The sequence below is a fragment of the Castanea sativa genome, chromosome 6, assembly GCF_040712315.1.
Source record: "Castanea sativa cultivar Marrone di Chiusa Pesio chromosome 6, ASM4071231v1".
Taxonomy (NCBI): domain Eukaryota; kingdom Viridiplantae; phylum Streptophyta; class Magnoliopsida; order Fagales; family Fagaceae; genus Castanea; species Castanea sativa.
The window spans coordinates 3,435,189-3,452,558 of record NC_134018.1 but is presented as its reverse complement, the minus strand read 5'-3'; the positions used below and the strand labels follow the sequence as shown (position 1 = coordinate 3,452,558).

Below are 17,370 nucleotides of genomic sequence, written 5' to 3'. Positions count from 1 at the left end.
TGCATTTCCCAAAGCACCAAGCTTCTTTTCATGAAGTGCTAATTCCTAAGTCATCAGCCCTTTTCTGAACCATAGGCGGCTGATGGGACATGCCTATCTTCATTCCTTGTGTCCATAAGCATGCTCCCTTGAGCTATCCTAATCCCAGTTGATCCCTTTCTACATTTCCTGAGGATCCCAAGTTTCTAAGAGTCTTAAGGTATCCTGATCTATTCCCTTTCTGGGCTCCCTAGGAAATTTTCCTTACAAAGCTGGGCTGAACTTCCTTTTTTTCTTTTCCTTTCTTTTTAAGGCCCAAAACTTGCCCATTCATGGGTTTAGGCCTCATCTTGCTTGTTTTAAGTAGGCCTTGATTGGCGGATTGGACCTTGCCTTTCTTTGAGCCCCCCCCCCCCTTGGGTTTTAGATCTCAATATTTGTAATGTTTTGGGCCTCAACACAATACTTGTGATATTTTGGACCTAAACAGTTGGTTATTTATAAATTTCTATATCATTTACAAACTTGGAATATGCATGTGTAAATTAGTGAAAGAAACCAAATATTTAAATTTAATTATTTTCTTAAACTGTAATATTATGACATATGATTTTTAGATATATAAATAACAAATAAAAAAAAGATATATTGCCACCTTCAAAGTTCTTCATTCAATTATTGGATTGGATTTGAGGCCAAAATGAGAAAATGTCCATTTTTGGAAAAAAATTTAGCAAAATGTCCCTATTGTGAAACTATCTAGTAAAATGCCCTTGTTTTTTAAATTTGATATTAACAAAATCGAGTTACAAATGGAATTTGGAATTAGCAATATCGATTTCTATACATATTTTCTCACTTAAATTTTTTTTGAAAATTTAAGTGGAACTTGATGTGGCTAATGTCAAGTTATACTTAAAAAAAAACATAGAACTTGATTATGAAGATATTGAGTTTTATACATAACTTGATTTTGTTAAAATCGAATTTCAAAATAGGGGCATTTTGCTAAATAGTTTCAAAAGAGTGACAAATTGCTAAAAAAAATTTCTAAAAAGAGGCATTTACCCATTTTGGCCTGGATTTGATGCATATTTCACCTCTTTGTTCTCACTCTGGTGTGGTTTTAGGGTTCTTTGTTTTCATTTCATAACTGTAGCATAATAGACGAAAATGATGATGTGTGTGTTTGGCCTTTGGGAGGCGGATGTGAGCAAGAAAATGAAAAAAAAAAAACCAACAAACAACAACAACAACATAGCGTTTTACTTTTTAGGGTTTGAAAGATGGATGACTAGCATTATTTGTTAAATAAGGTAAGATGACGATGAGTAGCGTGTGCACTAACTGCTCGAGGTGCGCATTAAATGAATAATTAATGCACAACCTCCTCACCATCATTGTACCTTTTTTAACCGATAATCATCCATCTCTTGAACCTTAAAACGCCACTTTTTTTTTTTTCATTTTCATTTTCATTTTCTTGTTCACAATGCCACAACCATCTCCCCTAAAGGCCAAACATGCACATTGTCATCCCCATGTGTGACACTTGGATTGATCCCCAGTTTCCATAAAATCACAATGGATTGGATCAAATGCATCAATCCTAAATACCTTGGTTCTGAAAAAGTAAAAGACAGGGGTTAAACAATTTGCTATATTAACCTATCTTGTCTATGATCGAATTTTGAGGTATCAAAGCAAGATAATTTTTGAGAACTCATCCATAGCACCCCTCATTATTGTTGCTAAAGTTAAATAAATCTTTTGATTATCTTTAGAGTATTCGCATAATCTCATGCAATAATTTATGTTTATTTTAGTAGAAGAACTTATTTTTTTTCTATTTTACAAACTCCCTTTTCAAAACACCTTGCATTAGATTATCTATTTTACTTTAAATTTAATTAAATTATTAATTTTTTAAAATGATTTTGTTTCTTCATACATAACAACCACCATTTACTTTTTTTTTTTCTTCATCCTTTGGATAGGTAAAGAAAGAATAAAAAACTAAATGCAAAATAAATAGTGTTAGTGTAAATTTACACGTAGATTGTAGCAACCATGTATTTTTATACAACTTTGCATGACCTAATGTGGGTGATTTTTGGGCTTGATTGACTAAAATGTTACACTTTTTATATTACATACAAATTCTGATGCAAGTGCTCTAAATGCTTGGATGTCCACAATCCCTAGACTTTTTTCTACTTGGTATCCCACACTCTTAGACTAGCTGAAGTTTAACTTTAATGTTGCTTTAACTAATCAATAATCCTTCTTCTCAACTATCTTTAAAAACTCAGGCACGACATATTAAGAATTTTTTGGGTGCATAACTACATATTAAGAATTTCTTTCAAACTATTAATCAAATAGAATGTTATTGACTGATCTAGCATTATAAAGAGTTACACTATGTGTAACTTTTTTTTTTGAGAAATAATTATAGCATACTGCTAACCCCGCAGTTTGAACCCTTTCCCTCCTATACCTCTAAGCACTTTGTACATGGGGAGGTGCTAATTCAACTATAAGACCTTTGGCTACGCTATGTGTAACATGATTCTAACAAAACAAAAAAAAGTTATATTCACTATAAGACACATACACTCGTTCACAAAATAACCTCTATATATACAATTGTGGTAATCTCAAAACGGTGCATCGATACCAAAATATTTCATTTTTCTAACCAAGCTGAAATGATTTTTGGTATAATATTGACAACTTTGATTTGGATCTTAACTTCTTTCTTGAGAGAGAAAGGTAGTAGATTTCATAGAAGCAAATATTTTTTTTTAAAAGATAGAAATGAAATTTTTTAAATAGAAAGTAATTGGTAATTCAATACTATATATAACAATAGTCCAAGGAAATTTATTTCTGAAAATAAAATAAAATATAATCTGTCTTTGGTATTTACTCTAATATTTTATATTGGTTTATTAAATGAATGAATATCCGTAACAGTTTGCAATTTTTTATTTACAAATTTTATCACAATATATTCTATATCGTTTCATGATGTTCAATTTCTATATTTTTGGTTGAATAATGTGAACCTTTTATTTTTCTTCTTTAAATTGCATATATATATATACACACACACACATATATATTTGGTTAGAAATCCTAATGCCTCGAACCCCTTTCCTTTATGTACCCTACCAATCCGCATGAGGGGCAGTTGATCACTATTATATATTTTGCATAAAGTAAATATACATGTATGGTTGTCAAAATCCCGATTTGGATTTTACGACCCTACCATTTTATAATCCCACCTGCCCAAAACGATTTAGATCTTTCAAGGGTTTTTGCAAACATTCAGAATTGGTAGGATTGTACAATTCTGATGATTCCAAACGACCTTAGTTTCTTGTAATCTTCTTTAACTTGACAGAAGACTCAATTAGACCCAAATGAAAAATAAAATCTCAATAGACCAAATTTTTTCACTCTAATGTAGAGAGAGTGTCAGTTGGACACAAATAAAAAAAAATATATCCTAATAGAGTGTCACATTTTGAGGTTTTTGGCCTCTTTAAATGATACTTACAAATGGATGTAGTGAAGTATAGTAATTATATAAATGAATTTATAATTTATGTAATTATACCAATGTACATTTTTTGTTTCTTTCTAAAATAATATAGAATCCTACGTAAGATCCCGATTTTGACAACCTTGTATACATGGGACATGAACAATTGTTGTAACTCTACATTGGCAAAGGCTTAACCCGAAAAAACAGAGGGTAATTCGACCACTTAAATTATGTTTGTTCTATAATAACTAAAAAAATGATGTCTGAATTGATCTTATCCTTTATTTAATTAATAATTAAGAAATAATTATTTGCTGAGTAATAACTTTGAGTCTTTAATAAGATATTGCTTGTAGAAATATCAAAATCCCGTCGTTTTCAATTTTGAAAAAAATATATTATCAGCATTTGTATAATTATTGTAAACTATACTTCATGAATATCATTTCTCATTTTTCTAAATACAAAGAGGGTAAAAGATTCTACTTTCTAGTCTCTAGAAAGGCTATTCCTCAATTTGCAAGACATTATGTAAGATACAATTTGATACCTATCATGTTCAAGGTACAATTTTTGCAAAAAGATCTTAGGATGGAATAATGTTAGGTTCCCTTAATAAGAAACTAGGGAGAAAAACTAGAAAAAGTACATGTAGACGTAGTTGGAATAGGAATCATATCTAGATGTCATATGACACATGAAACATTTTTTTGAGGACCCAAAATGTGGTGGACAGTGAAAGTTATTGCACTATACTTTAAGTATGTTATAAAGGAAAGTCAATGGAACTCCAATAATGACGCTTCAAAGTACTATGGAGCAAACCATTGATCTTTTGTCACTAGCTACGCTAGCTGATGATTCTTATTCCAAAACGAGGGAATATCTTAGCTCATTCCATCTTTTAAGATGAAGAATAATCAGTTAGCTCTTAAAAGAAATGAACATTTGAGTTCTTCTTTTGAAAAAAAAAAAAACCTACTCATGAAAAGCAAGGAATATATGGTGGTGATGAGGATTGGTTTATGCTCATCGAATATTGGTAGTTGATAAAAATGAGAATACTTAGAACAATGGTTTTCAATTTTATTTTTTATATTTCATAATCTTCTAATATCATGCAAAAAGTGAAAGTAGAATGTGTTCAAAGTTGAATGTATCATGCAAAGAGTGAAAGCTGAATGTGTCCAATTTTTGCAACTGGCCAGTTGCAACAATTGGACACATTTTTGTCAAAAAATTTGTTTGTTGTTGCTATATTTTAGCTGAAAATGGCAAATTATGAACCAAATGACTTTGTTCATGCCATTTTTTTCAATATCTATTTTTTCTTTTTAGTAGTCATTTTGGTTAGGTGATCTAGGACCCTAAAAGCGTGTTTTTGAAACTCAAAATGCCGTTTTGCAATAAAAATTCATCATAGTATTTTTTATAAATGCTCATTTTAAATCCAAAATGTCGATTCCCAACCGTTTATACAAACACACTCTAGGTCAAAAGCTTTGTAGCTATGTAACATATATGTGTCCATTTGGAAATTGTTTATTTTTAATAACTTATTTGCATAATATGAAACAAAAAATTAAAAACTATTTTTTTTTAAAAGTTGATAATTAAATTATTTAAAATAAAACTAAGACAAAAATATTCAATAATACCCGCAAATAGTAAATAATTTAAACAAAAATTAGCTTTTAATTGATTGTGAAACGCATAAATAGCCTGTTCTCCTTTACCAACTCATAATAATAATAATAGTTTTCTCCCAAAAAAAATGATAACAATAATAAGCTATGTTGCTATTGCCACGTCAGGTTTCCAAAGTAATCTATATATCAACCTTTTGGAACCCGGTCCAAAAAGGAGATGCTAATTAAGAAGATCCTTGCTGAGAAAACTTGAAGAGCAAGTCGATTGATTTTTTTTTTCTTTTCTTTTTTCCCTTGGGTTACCTTGTAGAGCAAGTGGATGCGGTCAAGGAAGAGCTTTTTGATTGATTACTTGATAAATAGTAAAATGATTATCTGAATTTCTTTCCATAGTAAAACTTAGATACAACAACAGTGCTATATATTAGATAGGTCAATTTGAATTCAAACACTTGATTAAGTTGAATTTAATTATCCTTAAAAAAATCACTATTTTTGTTTTATTAGTTATTGCAATCGAGTATTTGAATTTAATACATTTTTTCATCTTCGACGTGATTGTCATTTTATAAGTATAAGTTTTTATGGGGTAGGAGAGTAAATGGTTAGAGTTCCAGTTTTTAAGAGCTTCACACACCTATATACTTATATTAGGGTATAGTAGATTTCTGTCTCAAAAAAAAAGAAAAGTACTTAAATTTAATTGGAGAGCCTAGTCTATTGTGTTGCACTTAAAGTATGTAGGTAAGTTTTACCATTCTTGTCTTATTGGATGAGTAATTATTATTTCAAAAGTATAATAATGTGGTACTTTCTCATCTCATTTAATTGTAGGTTCTATTAATTTTTTGAACTATAGTAGGTTCTATTAATTAAGTTTATAGTGAGATCTAACATTGATGTTAGATAATGAATCACCACATCAATGAACTCTAGGAGAACCTGGTAACTTTCCCACTGAGACAACTTTTATAAGTTCATTTTAACAATAAGATATCTCATGTATTAGATATATGCATATTTTCTTTCATAGCATGTGGGTCTCACATAACTATGAGGTCCATAAAATATAGAGGAATGATGCATATATTTGATGTATGAGATAATTATTGCTATGAATAGCTTGTACTCCTTAAAAATTTACTCTTTAATCTTATTTGTTATGGAAAAAAATGGTCACCTCCATCTGAATTAATTCATTTAATCATCAATATTAAATATTAAAGTAAATCTAAAGACATGTGTATGTGTTTTTTAGTTTTAGAATTAAGTATGTAATTTAAATGAGATGACATCAAATATATTGTTTGATACATGAAACAAAACTTTTTTATCAAAAAAAAAAAAACATGAAATAAACTTAACTGTAAAATGGATTCATAGGTAATTATATCACACTCTTATTAGTGGAAAAAAATTATATCACACGACCTAAGAACCCCCGGAAAAGGCCAAGGATATGACACTCTGAAAAAAAAAAAATCAATTGGTATCTTGCTTTGATAATAAAGAATAAAAAAAGAATAAAAATTTAAAAGTTTTCAAAATAAAAATAAAAAACCCCCCCATGCAAAATATGAAAATACCTATAATCAAAATCCCCCATCTTTCCTTTAAAGTTGTAACTTAGAGCTGTCATAAAACAAATAAAAATTTATTTAAAAAAAAAGCACCAAAATTTCAAACATAAGAAAAATAAATATTTTCCATACAAAAACCCAAAAAAGGCAGACACCAAAATCTTAAAATAATAGAATAACTTCAAAACCTGAAAATCCCTTTTTCTCTTTCCATGCAACTTATGGTGGTCCATAAAACATAGTCAAAATTAAAATCACTCAAGCAAAGAAAAAAAAAAAAAAACTAAAGATGGAAATCTTCAAAATACCAGAAAAAAATATTGTCCAAAGCAAAAATTCCTCTCCTCGAGTTTCATAAAGAAGATTATAAAATGGAAATCACACAAAGAAGAGAAAACGTGCATAAAAAAATTATGAAATCAACTTTCCAACAATATGAAATAAACTTTCCAACAATTGAAAACCCTTACTATTTTCAGTTAACCTCAAAGAAACACATTTTCCTTCACTTTAGCTTCTTTTATTTATTTATTTATTTTTATAATGAGAAACGTTATGTCCACAATATTTCACAACAAATTTTCAGTGGTCGGTTGTTATTAGCTATTATTAATGCACAAAAAAGTAATTTCAGTGGTCTCTCTCTCAAAAAAAAAAAATTGGAACTAGTAAAAACTTACTGCTTAGAATTTGTTGTGAAAATGTTATAAATATAATATTTCATTTTCATAACAAGTCTAGTGACACAAATTTTCATACAATTTTTTTGCAACTGCTAATACAGACAGTTGTGATTTTGTTTAATAAAAATCACGTCAATGATAGGTTTATTGTGACTAACCATCTTAACAAATTGTAAAAAAAAAAAAAAAAATTCTTGTAATTTTCACTGCTAACCCACTCCCACAATGCCACCATTCTCAATATATAGACCATTTTTATTTATGTGTATTCAATAAAAAAAAACTTTATATACATAAAAACCATTCAATTAGATTAAAAAAAAAGCTATATAATTTTTAATTGGTTTATTTTCCTTTAAAAATTAATTGGGTAAAATTATAATTTTACTCTAAAAAGAGAATGATTTAGATTAATTTTTTTAAAAATTCCCGAAACAACATAGCCTCCTTTTTAAGCATGGAAAAATTCCTCACCCTGCATGATTCACCTTTAATGTGTTTGTTCCATGCCTTGTCTCTTACCCTGCCCTGTAATGTGTGTGTTTTATTTAATACATTTTAAATTATACACATACATATATTGATATATATATATATATATACACACACACACACATTTATATATATATATATATATATATCATTTAATCCTTTTTATACACATAATTTACTACCATCCCCCATGACACTTATTTTCTATCTCTTTTAGCATTCTAACAATTGTCCATCACTCTCTTTTTCATCTCTATTTCATCTCTATTTCATTACTATCAAATTCACCTACTTAAGGATGAAGAAACCCTCCAAATTGTCATATTTTTAACTTACCTCGCATGAATTTCTCTCACCTTAAAAAAGTGATGGAGAGAGGATAGGGTTTCCTGATTCGACCTCATCCAATCCCTCTGCCATAACAAGCTCCCGTAAAACAAAATCAAAATCACAAAAATACACCCAAACAATAAAAATAAATTATAAAAATAAAAATTCTACATCCGTTACGGCACAAGACTGAATTCATTAATGAGTTACCTTATTTTATTAGGTATAGTCCTTTAAAGCCTTACCTTATTTTACCAACCGTTTAGTCAAATCCAACTTTTTTTATTTGTTCCAACAAAATAAACAATACCATACATGAACCGAGTCATTTTACGGTAAACACCTTCTCTTTTTTCTTCTGTATTATTATACCTACTCAATCTTAACCATTCATTCACGATCAAAAATATATTAAACAAGACAATATCATATTTTGACGGTTAAGATTAAGTATCCACGATACATAAAATACCCAAAAAACCAAAATCCTATATTATTATTATTATATATATTTTTTTAATATTAGCACAAAGGAAAGAAATACCACTTCTCCAACACACTCACCTCCCAAACCCACCCAAAACCAAACCCTCACCCCCTATATAAAAACACACCGACCAAGCCATCACTCTATGCATATATAAAAAAGTACCACCATCACTGATGATACTATTACAATTAGGTCATTATATATAAATCTTCTTTGTGTTACACATACATTTTCAATCTCTCTCTCTCTCTCCCCTTTATTTCTTTTTCGCTTTTGTCTCTGACATTACATCAAACACATAGAAAGCAAAGCAGAAAAACATAGGAAAAACAAACATGAGCGGCGAAGCTCTTCTTGCTGGTGATGGTAATGGTAATGGAGGCCAAGGGGAAGGAGGGATAAGGGGCTTGACCGCGATCCCAAGCAACATGAAGAAGACGATCCAGAACATTCGAGAAATCACGGGAAAGCAACACAGCGACGATGACATCTACGCTGTGCTCAAGGAGTGTTCTATGGATCCCAATGAGACAGCACAGAAGCTCCTCTATTTGGGTATGTATGCTTATAAATTCGCAATCTTTTTGGGGTTTTCTGTTTCTGTATCCCTACATTAGGGGTTTTGTGGTTCTGGGTGTTTGTTATTTTGGTGCATTTAGGGTTTTGTGTTTGTGTTTTTTTGTGGTGGGGGTGTTTTTTTTTGGGATTTATGGGGTTTTTGGTAGGTGGGTTTTTCTGGGTTTTGTGTTTTATTGTGAAAGTTGTGTGTTTGGTGGAAGAGAAAAAAAAGGGGAAAATTGGATTTGTTTTTTGGTGAACATAGCTAAGGGACTGCATTATGGATTGTAGTGGAGAAGAGTTGATTTTTTTGTTCTTAAATTTCTAATTTGGTTTGTGTTTGATTGCTGAGAAAATGATGGGAAAAATTGATATTTTTATCCCGTAAAACTTTTGTTTATTTTTGTGATATGGTGTTATATTGAATGTTTGACTTTAAGGTACACCATTTGATTTGTATCTTTTCTTGCATTGCACTGCATTTGTGGATGAGAAACTTTGAAGAAGGGAAAAAATAATTTTTTAATATTGTTTCTGCTTTGTTTATGGTGTTTTGGTTTCTGTATTCTGGAAATCTCAGTTAAGTATTGGTTAGAGGCAAGCGAGAGCTGTTTTTTGGTTAGAACTTTCATTAATTTGGTCTGAATTAATGATTTCATTCTTTGTAACGTTTTTTAAGCAATCGAGCAGCAGTGAACATTATATCTCATGTTGTTTTGGTTTAAAAAAAAAAAAATTGAAAAACTGCCTATACCGATTAAACATGTCTGACAGCCAGTATAGTGTATTGATATTAACATATAAACATTTGGATACTTGTGTGTTTCTGAAGATCTTTGGTTCTCACTGGCTTTAGTTTGTGGAGGCCCAAATCTCTAATCCTTCTAGGTTTAATTTTCTAGATAAAATCTTTTGGGGGTAGCTCTAAACTTTGTGAAATATATTATCCTTGATGCATGTGTTCATCTTTGAAGAAAAACAACTTGTCAGGACACTAACTTGGTTGTGTAACTTACCATGGTCTTGTTTTATTGATTCTATCTTAGTCTCTAAGATCTCTCATTGAATTGCATCCTTTCCATCACTGTTTGCGTCCTGATTCCTGATGCATAAAAATGTGTAGAAGTTGATTTTCTATCCCATTTCACATCCACAATCACACAATATTACACATCTAACATGTGTTACTATTTATTATATGTTTATTTTTGGTTTTTCATGATATGTGTATATTGTTTGGGTTGGCAGATACATTTCATGAGGTTAAAAAGAGACGTGACCGGAGAAAGGAGGTAAGATATCATTGTCCTTGTATATTAGTTCACTGAGAAAGCTCATTTAATATGCAGCTCACTGCTTGAAATAGATAGAATCTGGTCTCACTGAAGCTCTTTGTAAATAGATAAATTAAACTCGCAATTTTTGTTTCCTGAGTAGGTTACTTTTTTAACTTACCCTCCAAAAGAAGTAGGTTAGTTTTCATGGAGTACTGGTGGTTCTTAGATCTTGGATTTGAAACTATTGTTTGGAATTGTAGTAACATGCTTCAACGCAGTACATGATAAGAGATTCATAAATATTTTTATAAAGAGAATTACAACCTCTCTCCAAATATAATCCTGTTGTTTCATGTGACATGTACTCAGACCTTTGATTTGGTCGTTTTATCATTTCTTGTTTTTAGGCTGAGGATGAGGGTGAATATTTGAATTACTAGCTGGTGAATTTTCTCCATGGGGATCAATATGTATGTATATGTGTGCGTATGCATATTTCATATGACTGATCTATAAATTAATTACTTTTGATCATTAATAATCTAACTTGTTGCCAAGAGCCTTGTAGCTTGGTGGCATTCCTACTCTCCTTCATGAGGAGATCAAGGTTCGAACCCCCCCTCTCCCATTGTTGTATTATTATTGAATTATCAAAAATTAATGCTCTAACTTGTTACCCATTTTATTTTTTTGTTATGGCTAATCTGAAGTTCTAGGTTATCTTGGGTTTTTTCCTTAATTTGTGTGGTTGGTTAGGTATACAAGTATGGTGATTATGTCCAATTTAGTGTTTCTTATTCTTCTTGTATCAAGCTTGGTAGATGAATTTATGCTGATGCATTGTACTATTGCAGAATTTGAGTAGCAGAAAACCTGAAGGTTCTAGGTCGACGCAGGGGCGATTTGCTCGGGGTGGTCAAGGTAACTGTTCTAATCTCTCTCTCTCTCTCTCTCTCTCTCTATACACACACACACACACACACACACACACACAGAGGCCTGCACGTGGGCGTGTGCACTTACTGTGTATTCTAGATTCAATTTGGGAGGAAAGTCATACCTTCATTTTTATCGTTTTTACCAGATGAAAGTTTTTGGCCATATTATACATTGGAATTTGGTATAATAAATGACATGATATGGAATTGTTGTATTTTTATTATATTTTTAAAAAATGATAATTACAACAATGGTGGAGGGGGGATTTGAACCCTAGTTCTCTAGTAAAGGAGAGCAGGCTATGCCACTGAGCGGCAAGGCTACTGAGCGGCAAGGCTCTTGGCAACATGGAAATGTATTTATTCGTGTTGATCTCTGTGGGAGAGAATTTTAAATACCTGGTGTTGTTGCACACTGTTGGAACCCTCCCATTTTTCTTGTTTTTGATGTATAGATACTGCCACCATATTGCTGCCAGCTTGCTGGGTTTTGACCCACTTTTGTTGATTTTTTTTTTTAACAAACTGCTCTTGCAGATAATGGTGGTAGGAAGAATGTTGCTGTTAGAAGGGAAAATGGCATCAATCACATTACAAAGAACAATGCGGCTCCTCTCTTGACAAAGTAATTCTTGTTACCCAAGTCTGTGCTTTTATAGGTTTAGTTATCCAGACTGTTTTTGTATTTTATCCAGTTACACTTATCGCATCTTTGGAAAGATTTTTTTATTAATACTACTTTTAAATCTTAATGCGTATGTATATATATTTTCATTTACAGGGCTTCAGCTGTCATACCTAATGGTCCCACAAACCTTTCAAATGGTAGTGGGAGTCACGGTCCTACCTCCCAATCATCTGTGGGTGGTGTTATCAATGTTCCTAAAGGAAGTTCAGCTGTTGATGTAAACAAATTAGGGACTGCTCCACCACAATATGCTGCTGTTGCAGCTTTAGCCCCCACTGGCTCTGCGTCTGGAGTTAAACAAGGAAAGTCCCCATCAGGCGCTGATCAGCTGTCACTCTCTGCTACTCCAGCAACTGTGTCTGCAGTTGATTCCTCTGCTTCAGATCCGGTTCTGATGCCAGCTATCTCCCAACATCCTGGTCCTGCGAGTACAGCTAAACAGGGAACAGGGAGCCAGGGAATTGCTACTGAACCAAGTGATCTTCAAAAAAACAAACATATTTCTCAAGATGTTAGTGAATTAGAGTTGTCCAAGAATGAAAAAGCAGCCTCCAGGACTATGAGCTCCATGAACAAAAAAAGGGAAACAAGCAAGTCCAAAGCAGTTGAAAAGAATAAGGTGTCTGAGACTTCGCAACTCTCTTCTTCGGTATCTGAAGGTTCTCTGGCCATTAGGTCTTCGTCAGATTGTGCGAGTCAGTCAACACAAGAGTCTGTTATCCCTAATGAAGGTATTTTTTTGGGCTACTTGTTGCATTTTTATAAGCACAAAAATTTCTGCAGTTGCTTGAAACATTATAGTATCATGTGTATTGCATGTGTTGAACATTTTTAGATCATTACACTTGCTAACTATACATTTGCACCCTCATAAGGTTTCATTTGAGTTGTTCTTTCAGTCCTATAAATGTGTCAAGCTTTTTAGATTTGGTTGCAGTACACATACTCAAATTTTTGTACTTGCTTGCCTTTCTGAAACAGTGCTTGCATCTGATGTTGCAACTACTACCATTGAAGTCATCTCTGAGCCACCAGCTGAGGTGAATGTTAATGATAGGCAAATTGTTACCTTTCCCAATCACTTCCAGGTCTCTGAAGCTCTGAAAAGTGGATTGACTTTTGGAAGCTTCGAATCTACATTTGGATCAAGTGTGAAATCCATCAAGGGAACTGGTGGTGACAATGACTCTTCAGGTGCTGCTGAGTCTTCTCAGCAGACTGATCAAACTGCTAAAGAGCATTCTAGGTTGGTGAATGTTTATTTTGTAGTTTTAGATTAGTTAATTTTCAGTTTTGGAGTAGATTTTTTTCAATTAGTGGTTTCGAAGTATTATTTTTTTGATAAGTGGTTTCATAGTAGACTCTTATTTTGCTCTATTGTTTATGGATAGTCTTCTACAAGAACATTGATGTAGAAATGTATCTGTCATTTTGAATTAGAACCATGTGGACAAGGTTATCTTTTTGATTTTTTGGAAAGGGGGGGGGGTGGGTTAATTATGGTTTGCTCTATTTATTTATTATTGTTTTTTTATAAATAATTTTTAAATATTTTATAATAATAATAATTAATAAAAATAATTTTGGTTGCTTTCTAGAGAAAAACTTAAAGTGACCATATTATGTTCTATTTGTGTGCAGCAACCAAAGCATATCCTCAAATACACAAGAAGATTTTCCTGATCATCCACATTCTGTCTCTCAGCCTATTCTTGAACAAGTACCTCCTTCAGAGGGCAATGCATCTAGTGCAGAATCCAAAGATGACCAGTTAAACCAGGAAATATTGTCGCTTCCAGAAGTCCCTCGAAACCCAAACATTCAAAACGGACCAAACTACAATCTTGGTTTAGTGTCAACCATGCTAGGGAACCAGTTTGTACAATTTGAAGGACCTGAAACTCAGACACAGGAAGCATCTCGCTTCTCGAACTTTGTTGTAAGTTTTAAACTCTGCTTCTCTATTATGTCCATTCATGTATGCAGCTATTTTATGCCAATTTGTTTGTTCCTGATAACTGTTTGGTATCCTAGTATATTCATCTTGATTTTGTTACAATTCCACTGCATTTCAAATACCATTTTTGTTGGTTTTGTTAATATTGTTGAAACTGTTAATAATTTGTACTCAGTCTGCTAGTGACAACTGTGTCTTTCTTCTTATTGTAGTTGTGCACACTTTTTTATGCTTTGGTTTTATAGACTTGTCATTTGTATTCATGTATAACTGCCCTGAAAATGTTTGGAATCCCACTATATTTGGAGATTACCATCATTGATCAATTTGTGGAATATGTTTTTGAAATTTTGTGCTGAGGACAAGATTAGCACGTATCAAATTTAATCCAAAATTTATATTCATGACATAGGATGGTGCCACCATAAAGTGTATCAACGCCACGATTAAAAATTTTCTATTGCATTGCAATATTTCTGAGAAAAGTAAAAATAATTTTGTTGGAGTGACAGTGTAATATGCAATTCGAGATGGACTATGCTTTTGCATGTCTGGAGTTGCACAAACAATCTTAGGGTCAGCATGAAATTATGTGGTGTGCATTTATTTAGAATCATGTTGCTGAAGTGATGGTGTAATATGGAATTCTAGATGGGCTAGAGTTTGCATGAACAATTTTAGGATCATCATGAACTTGAGTGGTATGCCAGTTTGACATTTTCTTCTTTTTGCCAGTTTTTATATGCTATTATGTGCTTATGATACTATTTCATATTGTAGAATGGGAATACTCCGGCTCTGTCTAGCCGTAGCCCTACTCCACCAATTCAGAGCTCTGTGCCCCCACAATCGGTTCCTGTTTTGAGGCAGCCATATCCTGCTAACTTCATCCCATACGGTCACTACTACCATCCATTTTATATGCCACCAATTCACCAATATTTAAGCCACAATGGGTTTCCCCAGCAGCCATCTTCTGGCAATGTCTATTTAACCCCAGCACCTAATGCTTCTGCTGCTGGGGTTAAATCACCTCTGCCTCAATTGAAGCCTGGAGCAAATGCAGGAAACCCGGCTCATGTTGGAATTTTTGGTGCTTCATTCATAGCTCCCCCTGTTGGTCACAATCCTGGTTCAGCAGTCACCTCTGGAAGCTCTACTGGTATCGAGGATCTTTCATCATCTCAGATGAAGGAAAATCATGTCTACACGACTGGACAACTGGTTGGTTTTGTTTCATCCTTACTCAAAATTTTCCCTTTGCATTGTCATCAAGTTATAGCCAATTCTATTATAGGGTTTATGTGTCTTATGTACCTCCAAAGCTTTCGGATTCTGTGACACAATTCTTTAAGTACCTTTTGTGGTATTTTTGCAGAGTGAGGGTTCAACTGTTTGGATTCCAGGCCAAGATATACCCAACTTGCCAGTCAATTCTTTGTACAACTTCAACCCTCATGGACAGCCCATGGCTTTCTCACTTGCTCAGGCTGGTCATGGTGCCTTTGCTGGACTTTATGCGGGGCAGACATTAGCCGCTCCTTCGACACTTCTGCAACAGTCACAGGCAATGGCTGGAGCTGTTGAAACAGTAGCACCTCCAACTGGTGTTTTTCAGCAGGCTCAACATCCACCGATTAATTGGATTAGTAATTTTTGATCTGGCATGAGGCTGCATTGTAGAAATAGATTGTCAGTGTGGATCAAGTCTGGCCTGATCTGAGTGTAAATATAAAATGCGGCCCAGATAATTTTGGGAATTATCTTGTGGGGATATGTGATGCTGACCATTGTGGGGGAGATAGGTGGAGGCTTTTTTTTTTTTTTTTTTTTGAGTTAGTTTTTTCCTAATCTATTTTCTAGTCTTTTATTTTGGGTAGCAAAATCTAGCTGTTTTATTAGACTTTGGTAGTTTCTTAAAAATGTTATAGAAAGCTAAGAGCTCAATAGAGTAGGTGAGATTTTCCAATTTTTCCTTTCTTTTGTCTCACCAGTATCTCTCATTTTGGTAGAGCATGAAGCATTATACAACTGTAATTGATATATGAGAATTGGCATTTGGCTCTGATCTTTTGTTTTAATGGGCAAATTCAAATATGGGTTGATTACAGCTTACATGGTTGATCTTTCTTTCCCCTCTTCCACTCTGTTCCTTTCTCTTCTTCTGCTGTTGGTGGCTTGGTGCCAAGGTATATGTGCGTGTGTGTATATATATATATTTTAGAATCAAGTTCTAACTGTATGAAATTTAGGGTGTAATAATATTGTAGAAAAAAGAAATTACTATGGCGATGGGTGATGTGTTTTTGAATATCAATTCCATGCTTTGGGTTATTTTTAAGGTCTTTTTCTCTAATAAAGATGAAAGCTTTATTTCATCTTGAAGTAAACGAAAATTAGTCTTCTACCCTTTCCTGACGAAAAATGATGCTCTCCATTTAGAATGAATTCATTTTATGTTTCAATAATCTTTCTTTTCATTTTATGTTTAAGATTAAATGTTTTAAATTTATTGATATATTTAGTTCTACTCTTTGGACTCTTAGATATGACAAAACTTATATACAATAACTTAATTGCTGTTCTTTAGGTTCTTTTCCTATGATTTTGTCACGTGGCTATTTAACTTAAAAAATACACTTCCATTCATAAGAAAAAAATCACATGACATAATTTTAAAAAAATAACTTAAAGAATAGCACCTAACTATTGTTCTTTAAAAAAAATTTCTATTTTATGTTTCAGATTAAATGTTTTAAATAAATCAAAAATTTTGTATAGTTAAGTAATAGTCTTTTTTTTATTTTTTTGGTTGTAATGAGGGAGGAAATTATTGTGTATTCTCAGAATACCATAAATGCGTACTCCTCCTCTTACATGAATAGTGGGTTCCACTAATTAAATTCATGGTGGAACCCACTATTTATGTGAGGGGGGGAGTACGCATTTATGGTACTCCGGAAGTACCTAATAATTTTCCGTAATAAGGAGCAATATGTTTCAAATCTTCCTTCTCATTGTTGTAACTATCAAATTAATCCAAAAAAGGAAAAAAAAAAATCTTAACCCTTTAGGAATCTAGCACTGATTTGGGAAGTTGGCTAGGAAAGCAACTACATTTTCCTTTTAGAATTAATCAAAGTGAGCATAACCCTTTGTAAAACTCAACAACACCCTTCCGAACCTTTCCACA

General features: G+C 32.6%; 1 protein-coding gene across 1 annotated transcript; it reads left to right on the top strand.

Moving 5' to 3' along the window:
* Positions 1–8,959: 8,959 nt before the first annotated feature.
* LOC142640660 (GBF-interacting protein 1) lies at positions 8,960–16,292 on the top strand. Its single transcript, XM_075814848.1, has 9 exons — positions 8,960–9,314; positions 10,566–10,609; positions 11,449–11,515; positions 12,070–12,157; positions 12,314–12,951; positions 13,202–13,466; positions 13,862–14,159; positions 14,958–15,401; positions 15,556–16,292. Exons 1-9 carry the CDS (start codon positions 9,095–9,097, stop codon positions 15,835–15,837), a joined length of 2,346 nt encoding a protein of 781 aa, XP_075670963.1. The 5' UTR covers positions 8,960–9,094; the 3' UTR covers positions 15,838–16,292.
* Positions 16,293–17,370: the final 1,078 nt, after the last annotated feature.